Raw genomic sequence first — 15,879 nt, 5'->3', positions numbered from 1 at the left:
AATAGCCTTTTGTTCTGATTGCTTAACATCTGAATTGGAACCTGAAGAAGGGAATTGATAAACTCTTAATAGTTGAGTTGAGGATAACAAGATGAATAGCAGAAGCTGGAAGTTAGTGCCTGGATCAACTGTTAGTGAGTGAATAATGACTAGAATAAATGATAAGCCCTTTACCATGTTTTCACTCATGTGGAAATAATTGTGTTTTTCAGCCAGATAGCAGCAATGAAGAAAATTATTCTAGATGGGAGACTAAAGTAGATGAAGTGCTTACTTTGGGAGGAAAGACCAAACCCCTCATTCCAGAGATGTGTTTTATTTATAGTGAAGAAAATATAGAATATTCTCCACCTAATGCCTTCTTGGAAGAGGATGGAACAAGTCTGCTGATTTCCTGTGCAAAGTGCTGTGTGCAGGTTCATGCAAGTAAATGAATCTCTCATTCATCAGCGATTTTTCCGTACTTCCCATAGACTATTTCTCACCCTTTTGTAACCTGCCAAATCTAATGCATTGAACTGTTGACATTTTCAATGTTTAGTTCTTCCTTTCTCACTTTCCTTTAATGAAAGTATGAATAGGTATAACCATCCTTTTTTCTCCAGTCTTATGTAGGCAGTGGACAGCAGGTCTGCTTCTTTGTTTGGGGTATAGACATAGGGTCATTATGGTCTCCTTTTACATGCTGGTGTTTGACTTATTTTAAGATATAGTTTGCAAAATCTAAATTTTAATCTCTAATACTGATTCATGACTTTTTTTCTTTGTGGCTTTTTAAAAGATATGACTATTCCTTTGGTAATTTGAGGGAGTTATTCTTATTAAATTTAATCGTGAATTAAGTTTTTAGTCTTTATAAAAGAAGAGAGATCTCTTTTGCTTTCCAGGGGAGAATAGACATAACTATTGTTCTTCCTAAGGACTGAGATGACTAGGCGCCATACCTATTTAATTTGTATTTTTTACATAGTTGGAGAAGTGATAAATATACTTTTTATTGAACTGTCATGTAAATTCTCTAAAATTTGTTAAACACTGCAACATTATTTTAAAGGCTTTTATTTAATATTTCAGCTCATACCAAAGCCAGTTTTATATTAACAACACACTGATACATGGTCTGTTTCTGTTAAAGTGTAAACAGATGATGTTTTACCTTCTGTATTTATTTTTTATTGAGGTAACATCAGTTTACATCACTGTATATGATTTAGGGGACTAGATTCACATCTCTACATGGATGTATGTCAGCATACCACACTCTCCTCCAAATTACCCATAATCCTTCACCATAGGCCATTGGGCCCCATCTTCATATGTTCTGCAACCCCACCTTTCCTCTCTGGTAGCCTCAATTCTGCAGTCATATTTCCACGGTTGCTTTTTTCTTTTTCATTTAGTTTTGTCTATTACTTAGTTTTGTCTCTCTATATTCCATATATGAGTGAAGTCATCCAGTATTTGTCTTTTTTCTTTTGATTTATTTTACTTAGCATAATACCCTCTAGTTTTGTCTATGTTGTTGCACATGGCAGTATTTTGTCTTTTCTTAGAATGAGTAGTATTCCATTATGTATATATATTTATTTATTTTTTGATTTCATACTATCAGTTTCCCTAAGGGATTTGAACATTATCTGCTTATTTAATCATAGCAATCTCTTGAAGTTACATAAATTTGTAAAATAAATACATAAATATGCATTCACTCTATACTGTTGTGTGTACACAAGAGGTAAAGAATCATTTCTCAAAAAATAGTTAATTAGGATTTAATCCTGACTTCTTAATGTACTGGCTATAATTAGGCATAATACCCCATAAATGCATGCTTGAACTAAACATAATTATGGTCTTGGTTAAATATGAACTGTGATAGGATTTTCTTTGTGTAATTGCTTTTCTGTTACTTTTTTCTTTCCATGTCAAATGTAATAGAAATTTGTTACTAAAAATTACTCTTTGAATCTCTCAAGTCCCTCTTATTTCAGTAAGTCTTAGTAACATATTTTTGGTACCATGTAATTGGTATGTATATTTGCATCACCAACCATGTTCTTTCATAGTTATTTTAAATTAGACATATATGGAATAGACAAGTAGAATTGAAGACATCCCTTCATCACTAACCATGAATCATGCATCCTTTGTCCTTATCACTACAATTAAAGCTAATTAAATATAATTTGAATTTAATTTTAAATTGCATTAATTTAAAATTATGTCAAAATTTATTTATTGCATTATTTTAAAATTCCATAGTTTGCTTCATGAATTGCAACTTATTTTAAAATGTTTTGCAAAGTGAATGAGTGAATGAATTTAAAAATATGAACAAAGGACTAGATCTGAAATTTTAGGAATTTTATTATGGTGCACTTAAGAATTATCATCAGTAGCCTCTGTGATAACTAATGTGAGCATTAGTAACTATTAAGCCCTTCACTCTCATGTTTCCTGGGACTGATACCCTATTAAGTATGAAACATGAGAACAAAGTATATTTGAATCACCCTTGCTTATGTTTTATTCTAAATAGTGAGAATCAAAGTGGTATGATACGCAGTTTTTCTGTATTATTTATTCAGTGCTAAGATTTGAAACATTGTCAAAATGCAAAAGACCTAATTTATGAGTCCATGCTATCATTTTATAGGTTGCTATGGTATCCCCTCTCATGAGATATGTGATGGATGGCTATGTGCTCGGTGCAAAAGAAATGCATGGACAGCAGTAAGTGGTTAATTTATTTTATTATTTAGCACTTCTCATTCTATCCACTGTGGACACATTTAAACCAAGCGATAAGGTCATATTATACACATCTTTTTATGTGCAGTACCATACTTACCTGTATTTTTTGTCTTCTTCTTTCTAAATCATCCTATACAGTGGATACATTATCTAGTGTGGAACTATTAAATACATTTCTAGGTATCACTCTTCTACTCAGGAACCTAGAAAGAATGCCATTTTCTCAGGGGAGGTACAAAATACTGCTTTATTTTCTTGACCAGCCCTATTTTGCAATTCTTGAAAATAAGTATTCTAAATAACAGTCAAGATGACAGGTCTTTTCTGACCATTGAGAAACCATGCCCATATAGAACTTTTCTACTAACATGGCATCTTCTCCCACTTACTGAGTTATACATTCATACTTAAATTTCAGAGTATTGGCTGTGAATTTGAGACACAACTTTCAGTAACAAATAATTCCTGCTTCTTGGGGGACACAGATTCTTCTTTATCTGAATTGTTTCTTTGAAGACTCTGTTGAACCTTTAGTTTATATCTGAGTGTTGAATTCCATTCCATTAATTTTTTGTTACTTATGTGCTACTTTAATTTTTCTTAAAAACTCTTTTTCAAGAACATTCTTGAAAGTGAGAACCTGTCAGCTGTCAACACAGTATCCCCTACTTTTGATCTCAGAGCAGATGCTCAACTTGATGGTTTTAATTGTAGTAGTAACATTTGCTGTGTTCCTAAATGATCTCTAATGACTATGAATTAAATTTCCTTTATCAAAGTTAAAAACCTGAAGGACAATATGAAGAAAATGCCTTGCATGATGAAAATTTATGTCATAATTATGTATTTTAGGTCTCAGTGTTGAAATAGACGTATGGTGGCTATAAATTAATGGTTTCTTAAGGATGTCTTTCTGAGTGATTTTACTGCAGTCATTGACTTTCAGTAGTGAGATGAAAATGGGGGAAACTGTGGATAATCTTTACAGTCCAAGTTATCTATTTGAGGTTAGAAGCAGTATCTCTGGAAGTCTTTTTTTCTGTGGGCCCAGAACATTCTGTGGTATTTCCTTTGGCATGAATGTGGAGTGTTATTAAAATAGCCAGTAAATCCTGCTTTAATGAATATGTTCAGCTTCTGTTTATTAAACATGTCCTATTCCTATTGTTTTAGCCAATTAAAAATTCCATAGTTTGCTTCATGAATTGCAACATATTTTAAAATGTTCTGCTAAATTAATTAATTAATTAATTAAATATGAGCAAAGGACTAGATCTGAAATGTTAGGAATTTTATTATTGTTAGAATCAATTTGACTGTTGATGTCCTCTCATTCACCCTGAAGTAGAGATTTAGAAATTAATGGTAGTCTAACAGTTCACCAACCCACAAAGAGTTCCGTGTTCCATTTACAGTTATTGCTTGCCGCCTGTTGTTCACAATCATTGAGCAGTCCTGTTCTCCAAAGTATCCTTATCCTTTGCATAGATCTAGGCTTTCCCCACTGATTCTAAAGGCTGTTTTTGATTGATTATGTTGTTTTCCTTTAGCAGGTCTTAAGAAAAACTTACTGATCATTTTTCTATTAATATTAATCCTTTGCATCCTGAGATAATATAGCATGCTGTTTGTGTTTTATTAGTGATAACATGTAAATCTCATTCAATTTATAAAAAAGGATATAATTTTATAATAATCTTTTTGACATAATTTATTTTCTAATTAGAAGTAATCTGAAATGATTATGGGCCAATTAATTTTTTCTGATTTATCGATTTTGAGTGAAATTTATTTAATGAAGTTCTGTTCCCAACTCTCTTTCTTGCAAACTACCTGACAGCATTCATATATTGACTAACACCCTCATTTAGTGTGGCAGTGCAAGTTTGCACTATTTTTCACTAAACACAAGTATGAATTTTGGATTTTGAGATTGGAATAATTGAAATAATTGCAATGAAGTTATCCTTAGACTTGACCTCTTTAGGAATCAGTTCACATTGTAAGTTCTATTTCAGAACTTTTTTTGAATGGAGGGTCTAAAAGAGCTAACAGAATCTAACAGTAGAGCTGAGGCCAGATTATATTTCATTGTTGCTTTGTACTTCATTAACTATAATTCCTAATTATTTCCTTGGATTTATTTTCTTAAACATACTTGGTGAAGGTAAGACTTATAACTCCTCACTATGCAGACTACTTCAGTGGCATATTTTGCTTTGCTTAAATATTTTTATGCAAATTTGATTGTTCAGATTAATTCTGTTTCTTTTTATGAGTGCTTTGAAAATCTTTAGGATAAGAAAATATACTTTGTGTTACTTTTCATAAGGTATATGTGGGAATTGCATGTGGTGATTCTGTTTTTTAAAGATAACTTTAAAATATTTCTGTCAGTGGATGGATTAAGGAAGCATAGTGTATCGGTATATATACATATACACAGAATGGAATATTATTCAGGCATAATAAAAAAGGGAATCCTGACATCTTCAATAACATGGATAATTCTTGAAGGCATTACATTGAGTAAAATAAATCAGATGGAGAAAGATAAATATAAATATTGTATACTCTCACTTACATGTAGAATCTAAACAAACCCCTTAACTCAGGAGCAGAGAGTAGATTGGTGGTTGCCAAGGCAGGGGAAGTAGAGGAAATAGTTGAAGGTGGTCAAAGGGTACAAATTTATAGTTATATAATGAATATATTATGCAGATGTAGTACACAGCATGATAATGATAGTTAACAATATTGTATTGTATACTTGAAAGTTGCTAAGAAAATAGATTTTAAAAGTTATTGTCACACACATAAACACACACAAAGGTAACTATGTTAAGTGAGAGGTATGTTAACATTAATTTGGTAGTATTTTTTCAATATATTACATGTATCAAATAAAATGATTTACCTTAAATTACACAATGTTACATGCCAGTTCTATTTCAGTAAAACCAGAAAAAAAGGAGACCATAATAATTGGTACATCATGGAGTTAAGTATCAGTAATTTATTATTTTGAAATAATATAAAAAAACCAACAAGGGAATGAAGAGGAAGAACAGAATAAGGAATAGAATCACAAAAAAGCAAACAAAATGGCTAATATGGATGCCAATGTATCATATAAACTCTAAATATAAATGGACTAAACTCATCAATAAAAAAGACATAGAGTAGTAGCCTGGAATAAAAAAAAGAACCTAACCATTTGCTGTGTACAGGAAACACATATAACTACAAAAGGTAAACATAGATTGAAAGTAAAAGGTTGGAAAATAATCCTAGAAACAAATGGATCAAAAAAGAAAGCAGGAACAGCTCCACTTATATCAGATAAAATGGACTTCAAACTAAAATTAGTAAAAAGACAATAATGGTCACTACATTATGATAAGGTGACAATACAACAGGAAGACATAACACTCATCAACATATACTCACCTAAATGAAGGAGCACCAAAATATATTAGATCATCAAAATATATTATTATCATCTCTGAAAGCAGACAGTAGAGAAAATACATATGTAGTAGAAGATTTCAACACACCACTCTAACCAATGGACAAATCAAAGAGACAAAAATTAAGTAAGGACACTAAAGGTCTAAATAAGGATCTAGACCTCATGGACTTAACGGACATCTATAGGAAACTGCACCCCCAAAAATTCTGAGTACACTTTTTTCAAGTGCACAGAGATCATCTCCAGGATTGATCACATACTAGAATACAAGACAAACAACAGATAAATTAAGATCAAAATCATACCAACTATCTTCTCTGACCATAAAGGCATCAAACTAGAAATAAACCATGAAAAGAATGCAAGGAATCCTCCTTCCTCATGCAGATTGAAACCCACACTACTGGAGTATGTTGGATCAATGAGGAGATCAAAGAAGAAATTAAAAAATACCTTGAGACAAATGACAGTGAGGACACAACTCTCCAGAATGTATGAGGCAGCAAAAGTAGTTATAAGAGGAAAACATATAGCAATACAGGCTCACATCAAGAACCAAGAACTCAAAGAGACAACCTAACCTCCCACCTTAAAGCAATGGAAAAAGAATAACAAAAAAATCCCAAAAGCCAGTACAAGAAAGGAAATGGGCTTATTATCATCTCTGAAAACAGACAGTACAGAAAATACAAATTTCAAAGCAGAAATAAATTAAATAGAAGTTAAAAAAAACCCTAAAGATCAATGACACCGAAAGATGTTTTTTTGAAAAAATAAACAAAATAGACAAAACTCTAGCCAGGCTCATGAAGGAAAAACAGGAGAAAGCACAAATAAATAGGATCAGAAATGAAAGAAAAGAAATTACAACAGACACAGCAGAAATCAAAAGATTAATTAGAGATTACTGTGAATAGTTATATGCAAAAAAGCTCAACAATCTAGAAGAGATGGACAAATTCCTAGAACTACATAATCATCCAAAGCTAAAGAAGAAATAGAACACCTAAACAGACCAATTACAAGCAGTGAAATTGAATCAGTAATTCAAACCTCCCCCGAAAACAAAAGCCCGGGACCAGATGGTTTCACAAATGAATTCTACCAAATATTCAGAAAAGAACTATACTACACAAACTTTTTCAAAAAATTGAGAAGGATGGAATACTACCAAATACGTTTTATGAAGCCAACGTTACACTAATACCAAAACCAAACAAGGACAACACAAAAAATGGAAACTACAGGCCAGTCTCTCTAATGAACAGTGATGCAAAAATCCTTAATAAAATCCTAGCCAACAGAATCCAACAATGCATCAAAAAGATAATTCACCATGACCAAGTGGGATTTATTCCTGGGGCACAAGGATGGTTCACCATCGAAAAATTAATATAATCTAACACACCAACAAAAAGAAAAATAAAAACCAGATCATCATATCAATAGATAATGAGAAAGCATTCGAAAAAGTTCAACATTTGTTTATGATGATGAGCCCTTGAAATTCTTGGGATAGAAGGAACATACCTAAACATGATAAAAGCCATATGAGACCCATAGCCATATCATTCTAAACCCATAGCCAATATCATTCTAAACGGTGACAAGCTATAGGCCTTTTCTTTAAGATCTGAAACAAAACAAGGATGTCCACTCTCACCACTGCTTTTCAAAGTATAATGGAAATCCTAGCCAGAGCAATAAGACAAGACAAAGACATGCAAGGAATCCAGATAGGAAAAGAGATAAAACGATCACTATTTGCAGACAACATGATAATATGCATAGAGAACCCTGAAAATTCTATAGAAAAGCTAATTTAAAAAATCAGTTTAATAAACTAGCAGGATACAAAATCAACACACAAAAATCAGTAGCCATCCTATATGTAGTCAACCTGAAGAAGAAATCAAGAACCCATCCCTTTTATAATTGAAATAAAAAAAAAATAAAACACCTGGGAATAAACCTAACAAAAAAAGGTGAAGGATTTATACAAAGAAAATTATAAAAGTTTGTTAAAAGAAAGAGAAGAAGACACAAAGAAATGGAAAGACATTCCTTGCTCATGGATTAGAAGAATTAACATTATCAAAATGGCTATCCTACTGATAGCAATTTACAGATTCAATGCTATTCCAATAACAATTGCAATGACATTCTTCAAAGAGGTAGAACAAATGATGAATTTCATATGGAACCACAAAAATCTTCAAATAACCAAAACTCTCCTGAGCAAAAAGAAGGAGAATGGAGGCATCACACTCCCAGACTTCAAACTATACTACTAAGCCATCATTATTAAAAGAATATTGTAATGGAACAAAAACAGACACACAGACCAATGGAATTAAATAGAAAACCCAGAAATAAATCCACGTATTTATGGACAATTTATCTTTGACAAGGGTGCAAAGAATATGCAATGGAACAAGAACAGTTTGTTCAATAAATGGTGCTGGGAAAACTGGACTGCTACATGCAAAAAAATGAAGCTGGACTGCTACCACACACCATACACAAAAACAACTCAAAATGGACAAAAGAATTGGACATAAGACCTAAAACCATAAAATATATAGAAGAAAATATAGGCAAAACACTATGTGACATATACACCTCGGTAACCTCTTTAAAGGCACATCCCCCAAAGCAAAGAAAGTGAAGGAAAAGATGAACAGCTTGGACTACATCAAATTGAAAATCTTCTAACAGCTAAAGAGACTTTAACCAAAACAATGAGACACCCTACTAATTGGGAAAAAAATTTTGCACACAATACTACTCATAAGGGTCTGAGCACAAAGATCTACAAAGAGCTGACACAACAAAGACAAAGTAACAATCCATTCAAAAAATGGGCAGAAGAGCTAAAGACTTTTTTCCAAAGAGGAAATTCAAATAGCCAACAGGTATATGAAAAAAATGTTCAACATCACCTGTAATCAGGGAAATGCAAATCAAAACCACAATGAAATACCACCTTACACCAGTGAGAATGGCACATATTTAAAAAACAGGAAATAACAAATGTTGGGGAGGATGTGGAGAAAAAGGAACTCTGCTACATTGCTGGTGGGAATGTAAACCGATCCAACCACTATGGAAAGCTGTGTGGAGGTTCCTCAAACTACTAACACTGGAACTTCCCTATGACCCAGCAATTCTACTCCTAGGAATATAAGCAAAGGACACAAAAACATTAATTAAAAAGGATGTCTGCACCCCTATGTCAATGCAGCACTATTTATAATAGGTAAGACTTGAGAACAATCCAAATGCCCAAAATAGATGACTGGATCAAGAAGATGTGGTGTATGTACACAATGGAATACTGTTCAGCAATTCAAGAAGATAAACACATGCCATTTGCAGCATTGTGAATGGAGCTGGAAGGGATTATGCTCAGTGAAATAAGCCAGAAGGAAGAAGAAAAATATCAGATGGTTTCACTTATAGGAGGAATGTAGGGGAACCAAATATGGGATCAGGAAAAAAAATAATTATAATAAGTTAAAAAATATAATATAACAAGCAACCATAAATCAGAGACATTCTGCAGTTGGGGGGGAGAGAGAGAAATCAAAACGGGGTTGGGGGAGAATGTGTTCTTATACAAGGGACTAAGGTGAGGTGCATGGGTGAATTGGTAGTGGGAATTTTGCAGGGACTACACCTGAGAGGAGAAAGCATGCATTCTACAAAAGGGGAGAATGATGTAAAATATATGTATAATAAAATTAAATTTAAAAAAATATTTTGCAAGCAAGACAGTTTGGAGGGTTATTTCATGCAAATCCAAGCTATAAATAAATTAGTAAATTCATATGCCAGTAGGTGGTTTTGTCACCTTGAACCTGGGCAAGGTAAGTGCGGAATGCAAGGCTGGAATTAGTACTCAGAGGCCAGCTGTCTTTTTATTTAGTATTTCTATATAGCAGGCATCACTCTGGACCAAGTGTCCTTGGTAGTTTATATGTAACTAGAAGACAGAACATTGTGCCATTTATCTCTGTAATATCCTTAATACATGATATAATGTTGGATCATTTCTGAACTAGTAAACATAAGATAGGAAGGTTAATACGGGCTCAACCTTTATCTATCATCTTCAGTGCTCTCACTATTTCCAAAGCTTTGGGTTAGTCCTTAACTGTGTTTAATTTTGCTACCATTTCTTTACATTACCCATATATGTCAATTAAAATAAGACACAAGAAACTTTTGCCCGATTAAACACCTGTATTGGAGGAAGAGATTAGTTTCACATTTTATATTATACTCTAACTTGGATTCTAGGATGCTGGCTCTGTGTCCGAATTCAAATGAAATGAAACAAAGAACCCCACAAATTCCTGTCGATCCTGAGATACAGTTTAGAACCGTAATTCTAATAAAATATCTTTGCTTTGTGCCTTTTTTTCCTATTGCACTACTGTTCAGATAAATGGACACAGCTATCTGAAAGTTATGTTTAAGTTTATGGCTTATAATCCAGCTTCACTAGATTGTTTCCAGTTTTATTTCTTCTTTAATTTTTGTGACTATATATAAAAATCATTTTGGAGCAGTTTTTACTCCTTTATTATAGTATCACTGTAGAGCACATTCCAGTCATACCAAGTTCTGTTTTTAGGTATAGAAAGTCAATATCCTGATTCTAATTTGTGTTTCTTGCCATTTTGATTCTTAATGTGAATCTAATCTGTTTGACATAAATTACTAAAGCTTGTGTCTCACTTATCAGTTTCCAATATTCCAGTGACTACAGGTCACTACTAAATAAATATATAATGCTAATATTTTCATTGTAAATACAGAATTTGTGTTGCTTTCTTTTAGGTTTATTTCCCACCACTTTTTTTTTTTTTTATCCCTACATTACAAAACAGGTTTTTGAGTCTGGGTTTTTCTGTGAGATTCCTGATATATAGGATTAGGGCTACACCTCAAATTATGAAGGAGAGAATGAGCTGGTAACTGAAATATTTTATTCAAAAAAATTAATAATCCACATGCTTTTATTTTGTAGAGTGTTACGTGATAGTATACTAGTAAATCATAGGAGGATTTTTACAGCATCTTGTGAATTCATAATATGGAATTCTAAAGTAACTAAAATACAGCAGGTTAAATAGCTTAAAGGAACATGAACAAGATTTTCTTTTTTTAAAAATTTGGATAGCTATTTTTTCCAGGAAATTTGCATGTTTTTTTCAGGGATCTTTCAGGGGCTAGGAGCTGTGAGGTGTTATTTGCGTGCCATAAATGGGAATGAAAGCAGCTTGTATTGGTGACTTAACATCGTAGAAAGTCACTCACATTTATGATTTTGACAAATTGTTAGTTGCCTATCTTCTCCAAGCATGTGTTGCAGTTTTTCATTTTCAGGTTGAAAAATTCCAAATAAAGTATCACTTGTATTATGTCTTGCCAGGGAACTTTTCTGTTATCTTAAATATTTGGTGGAGTGGGAGAAGGCAGGCAGTATAGATTCAGTATTTCACACCTATAATCTAAACAAAGTCTAAATTAAAGGAAGATATAAAAGCAACATAATAATAAATTTCTATTACAGATGTATATTAAGGTTTCACTTGTCCCTAAAATCCCTTGAAACTGTGCTACTTTGTATTTCCATTTTGCTTTAATTATTTTTTCTAAAGAATTGGGAACCTTCAAGAAAACTAAATTTGTGTATGCACTTTTTAACCTAATCAGAGGTGATGAGTAACAGAAAAGCTTAGGATTGTCAAGGGATGCTGGTAATTATTTCCCACCTCAGTGCTGTGTTGTTTTTTTTTTAAAGATTTATTTATTTTTTTAATACAAGAGCTGGGGTACAGGCCAGAGGTGCGGGAGGGTGAGAGGATTCACCAGAGACAGAGCAGGGAGCAGAACAGGCAGACAACTGAAATACACTGCTGAGGGGAGCAATGGGCGTGGCAGGAGAGGTCTGCCATGCCACAGAGGCCATGGACAGCCTCACAGCACTGCGACGTTGGGGAGTCTCCTCAGTGCTGTTTTTATGAGCCAAAGCAAACTTTCATTTGTTTTTAAAAAGTAATCTTAAGGCTATACCATAACTCTATTTTACCTGCTGTTTAGGAATGCATGCCAATATGCATTATCCTTTAAATTCCTTTTTATTTCCGTGTATCACTTTACGTTTAATTCAGAATTTGTTTGAATACTTTCATTGAAAGCAGTGCAGCATGAAAAAGGTTGTAGATTATATTCTTCGATGCATATTGCTGTGCTATGAAAAAATAGATTTTGTAATGAAAAATTTCAAAAGGTGCTGCAGAATTTTTTTCTGTTTAATAAAATGCATGAACTAGATAATTGCACAGATTTATTTTCTATTAAAAATATTTATCGTACTCTGTAGAATGAAGATGTATTGTATATATTTAACGAATGGCAATATTCAGATTTTTCTTTCCCAAAATGGTTTTAAGAAATCAGAACCGAAGCATGAATAGGTTTTCACCTTTACCTTACATTTAATCACTGCACCCTTTATTTTGCTTTTTTTTTTTTTTAAAGTGGAGTAACAATTAGGTATGAGCAAGATAAATATATATAGAGAGAGATGGTCATTTGGAATTGGCATTTACTTATTATAAAAAGTAGAATATGCAGTTTCTATGATTAGGAAGAGATATGTTGATATCTGTCTTATCTGTTGGTCTGTTTTGGTTGTAAATACACGGCATCTAAAGACTGATTATTTTTACCACTCATGCTCTCTAGAGATGCACATAGCTATTTCTGAAAGAAAGTGAAATCCTTTCTCTGCGTAAGTTATTATCACAAAGTTAAATTTGAGACATACCAGAGCTAGTAGTGGTCTTTACAACCCTACTCCCCACTCTGCCCCTCACAGTGTTGCTCAAGTTTTTGGGCTAAAGAAATGTCACTTGTTCGAATATATTTATTTGAACTCCTGATCTTTAGAGTTTATCTCAGCTCTTAAGTCTCAGGTACAAACGATCAACTCTTGGAAGTGGTAACCCTTAAAACCCACCCTTGAAGGCTGAACATAGACCTTCAGCTGCTAGCCCTGTAACTGGGAACTGAAGCCACTTAACCCTTGTAACTTTCTGTATACTCTGCCTAATAATTGCTGTGTGGAGGAGGTGATCTCTTAGGTAAGAGTCTTTGGTTCCCACACTGCTTTAAACCTGGGTCCTATAAATGGAAGTACATCTGATAGGGAGCAACCCTATCTCCATGTCTTTGAATCTGAAACTAGTGTTTTTCTCCTCTCTAAAGTAGGAGTTCTCATAGGATGGAGATTATTAAAGAAACTATGTGGTTTAAGATTATATTACCTTACCCATAACACAACCTTTATCCCTCTGTCAAATTCTTCAAATAAGTATAGTAGTATTCTAATAGATATCAGAAATTCCAATTATTTGGCTTTTGGAAGTCTTCTGATCTAGAAAAAGCAAAGCAAATACTAACAAAGTATTCTTTATCATTCTGTCTCAGAAATCTCATCTTAAAGATAATGAACCAGGGATTTGAGAGAGTAGGTACTTTGCTCAAGATGACCCCACTTTATGGTAAGAGACCCTGAATTCCTGACAGTATTCAGATTTCCAGCCCAGACTTTTAACCCCCTCAGGACTTGTTTTTACTTTTTAATTTTTTTAAATAATTTTGCTAGTGTTTTTATTAACTTAGTTGAGTTTTGACAGTATAGATTTCCCCCCCCCACCCAGGTGTAATCACCACAGCACTCGCACCACCAAGCAACCATAATCCATTGTTTTTCCCCCTATTCTAACCTCCCCACCCACTCTGAAAGCTGAAGATCAATGGTCAGCCTTCAACGGTGGGTTTTAAAGTTTGTCGTTTTGTCCACATTACTTGTTTTTAGAGTGGGGAGAAGGCTGAACACTTCACCACATTTTGAACAATGTGTTTGAATGGTTATTGTTCATATTCATTGAAAATAAAGTGAGTGCTACTAGTGAAATTGTTTTTTACTTAATATAGAATAATTAACATTATTGGGTGTTTGAAAACAGCAGTTTCTTTACCCTTTTGTATTTACTCTAATTTCTGCCCAGAGAACTTTTCCCAGAACTGGATAATCTCCTGAATCCAATTTCCCAACTGACAACAGAGTTGACGTTTTTCTTTTCCGAAGAGCTCTGAAGTGGCTTTGTAGATCAGAGCCATTGATTTTTAGATCAGAATGGCTTATGGCCTTGAGAGGTCATGGTAGCACTGCTGTGTCCTGTGATGTATTTTAGGCTGTTTTGGTGTTGCTTTTTATAAACCCCATGAGAGATATATTCAAGACCAGGTGATGTGAGACTGTCAGCCTGGAAGACTAATTTTGATCTTCACACATAGTAAAACTAGTAGGGAAAAAAAAGGCCCGATTCCTTATAAAGACAAGTGTTCACAAGTAAGTCATGGCCAATTGTAGTCAAGTGGTTGCCTGTACTATTGCTCCTCTCCATTGAAGTGTCCCTGTGAGCCAAGATCCAGAGCCACACTCTCCCACTTGAGATAATAGATGCATTTGGGTTCAAAACTACATCTTGCCTCCTGAGGAGGTAGATTATTTTAAACAGCTGCCAACTTAAATTTTGGCTCATGAAGGTCAGGGTGGTAATAATTATTTTACTTCAGCCAAACAGAACAATACATTTGGGGATATCAGTTATCCTTACAGCAGAGCTGTGATGTGGAAGCTTCTTAAAGGGAACTGCTTACAGGCTCAAAAGTCACAAATCATCTTTTTTCTGTTCTTCTCCCTTTTGCTCAAAAAACATCATTCTTCCCCCACCCCCACACCATTTGGTAATAAGGGAGAGAAAAAAAGAAGTTCATATAGCTTATTGTAAGTGGAAGTATATTCATAAATAGCTTCTTGATTGAGAATAAATGCCTCATTAATCTTAAGTGCTTCAGCCAGAGAGCAGAAGTAAAGTCAGGAAGAATAATGACTGACATTATGGGGAGCATATCACACTGCACTACACACTAGGATGTGAATGCCTGGAGGTCACTAGGCTATAGGGCACATCTCCTTAGCAGTGAGAAAGTGATTCCTCAGAAAAGTGAAAGGGGAAAAAAATGCCATGCAGAGCTTTTTCTTCAATGGCAAAAATGAGTCTAGTAACAGAATGAAGAAATCATGTACTTTGTTATTTGTTATAGATGGTCATGCTGAGATGAAAGAATTAACCAGCTGGATTTTTATTTGAAAGACAAATGTTTAATCTTAATAAAGTAGAATGTATGTTCACCTTGAAGTACTTTGCTCAGGGTCTTTGGAAATATATAAAGTAAGTTCCATGTAGATTATCTCTGACTAGTTTTAAATTGTAGAGGCACTTCTTGCCACTCAGCATAGGTCTGTCTGGCTACCCTGCTACTAAACAGGTTCTCCGCATATCTCATATTAATTTCTATGCCAGTGTAAGCAATGCCCTTCAAAAAATAAAACCAGGAAAAAGCTTTTTTTTTTTTAATAAAAACAGAGTATGATTTTCTGTTCAGTTCTCTTCCTTTTATAGAAGTGGTTGTATGATAGTTAAAATAATTGTCTACAGGGCACATCTCCTTAGCAAAGAGAAAGAGATTCCTAGGAAGAGGGAAAGGAGAAAATGCAGATGCTCTCC

The 15,879-nt window shown here is 33.7% G+C and overlaps 1 protein-coding gene across 10 annotated transcripts in view; it reads left to right on the top strand.

The window, feature by feature from the left end:
* The window catches only part of KDM4C (lysine demethylase 4C), a 415,273-nt gene that overhangs the window by 274,907 nt on the left and 124,487 nt on the right, over nt 1–15,879 (top strand). For all 10 annotated transcript variants that reach the window (XM_054689301.1, XM_037493847.2, XM_037493848.2 and 7 more), the window contains 2 exons: nt 213–426; nt 2,657–2,733. In XM_054689301.1, coding sequence (XP_054545276.1) covers nt 213–426; nt 2,657–2,733 — 291 coding nt within the window. The remainder of the gene's footprint in view (nt 1–212; nt 427–2,656; nt 2,734–15,879) is intronic.

This window comes from Talpa occidentalis, unplaced genomic scaffold (assembly GCF_014898055.3).
Source record: "Talpa occidentalis isolate TD23 unplaced genomic scaffold, MPIMG_talOcc4v2.1 talOcc4.7, whole genome shotgun sequence".
Taxonomy (NCBI): Eukaryota; Metazoa; Chordata; class Mammalia; order Eulipotyphla; family Talpidae; genus Talpa; species Talpa occidentalis.
The sequence above is the reverse complement of the archived record's forward strand: the minus strand, read 5'-3'. Positions and strand labels throughout refer to the sequence as shown.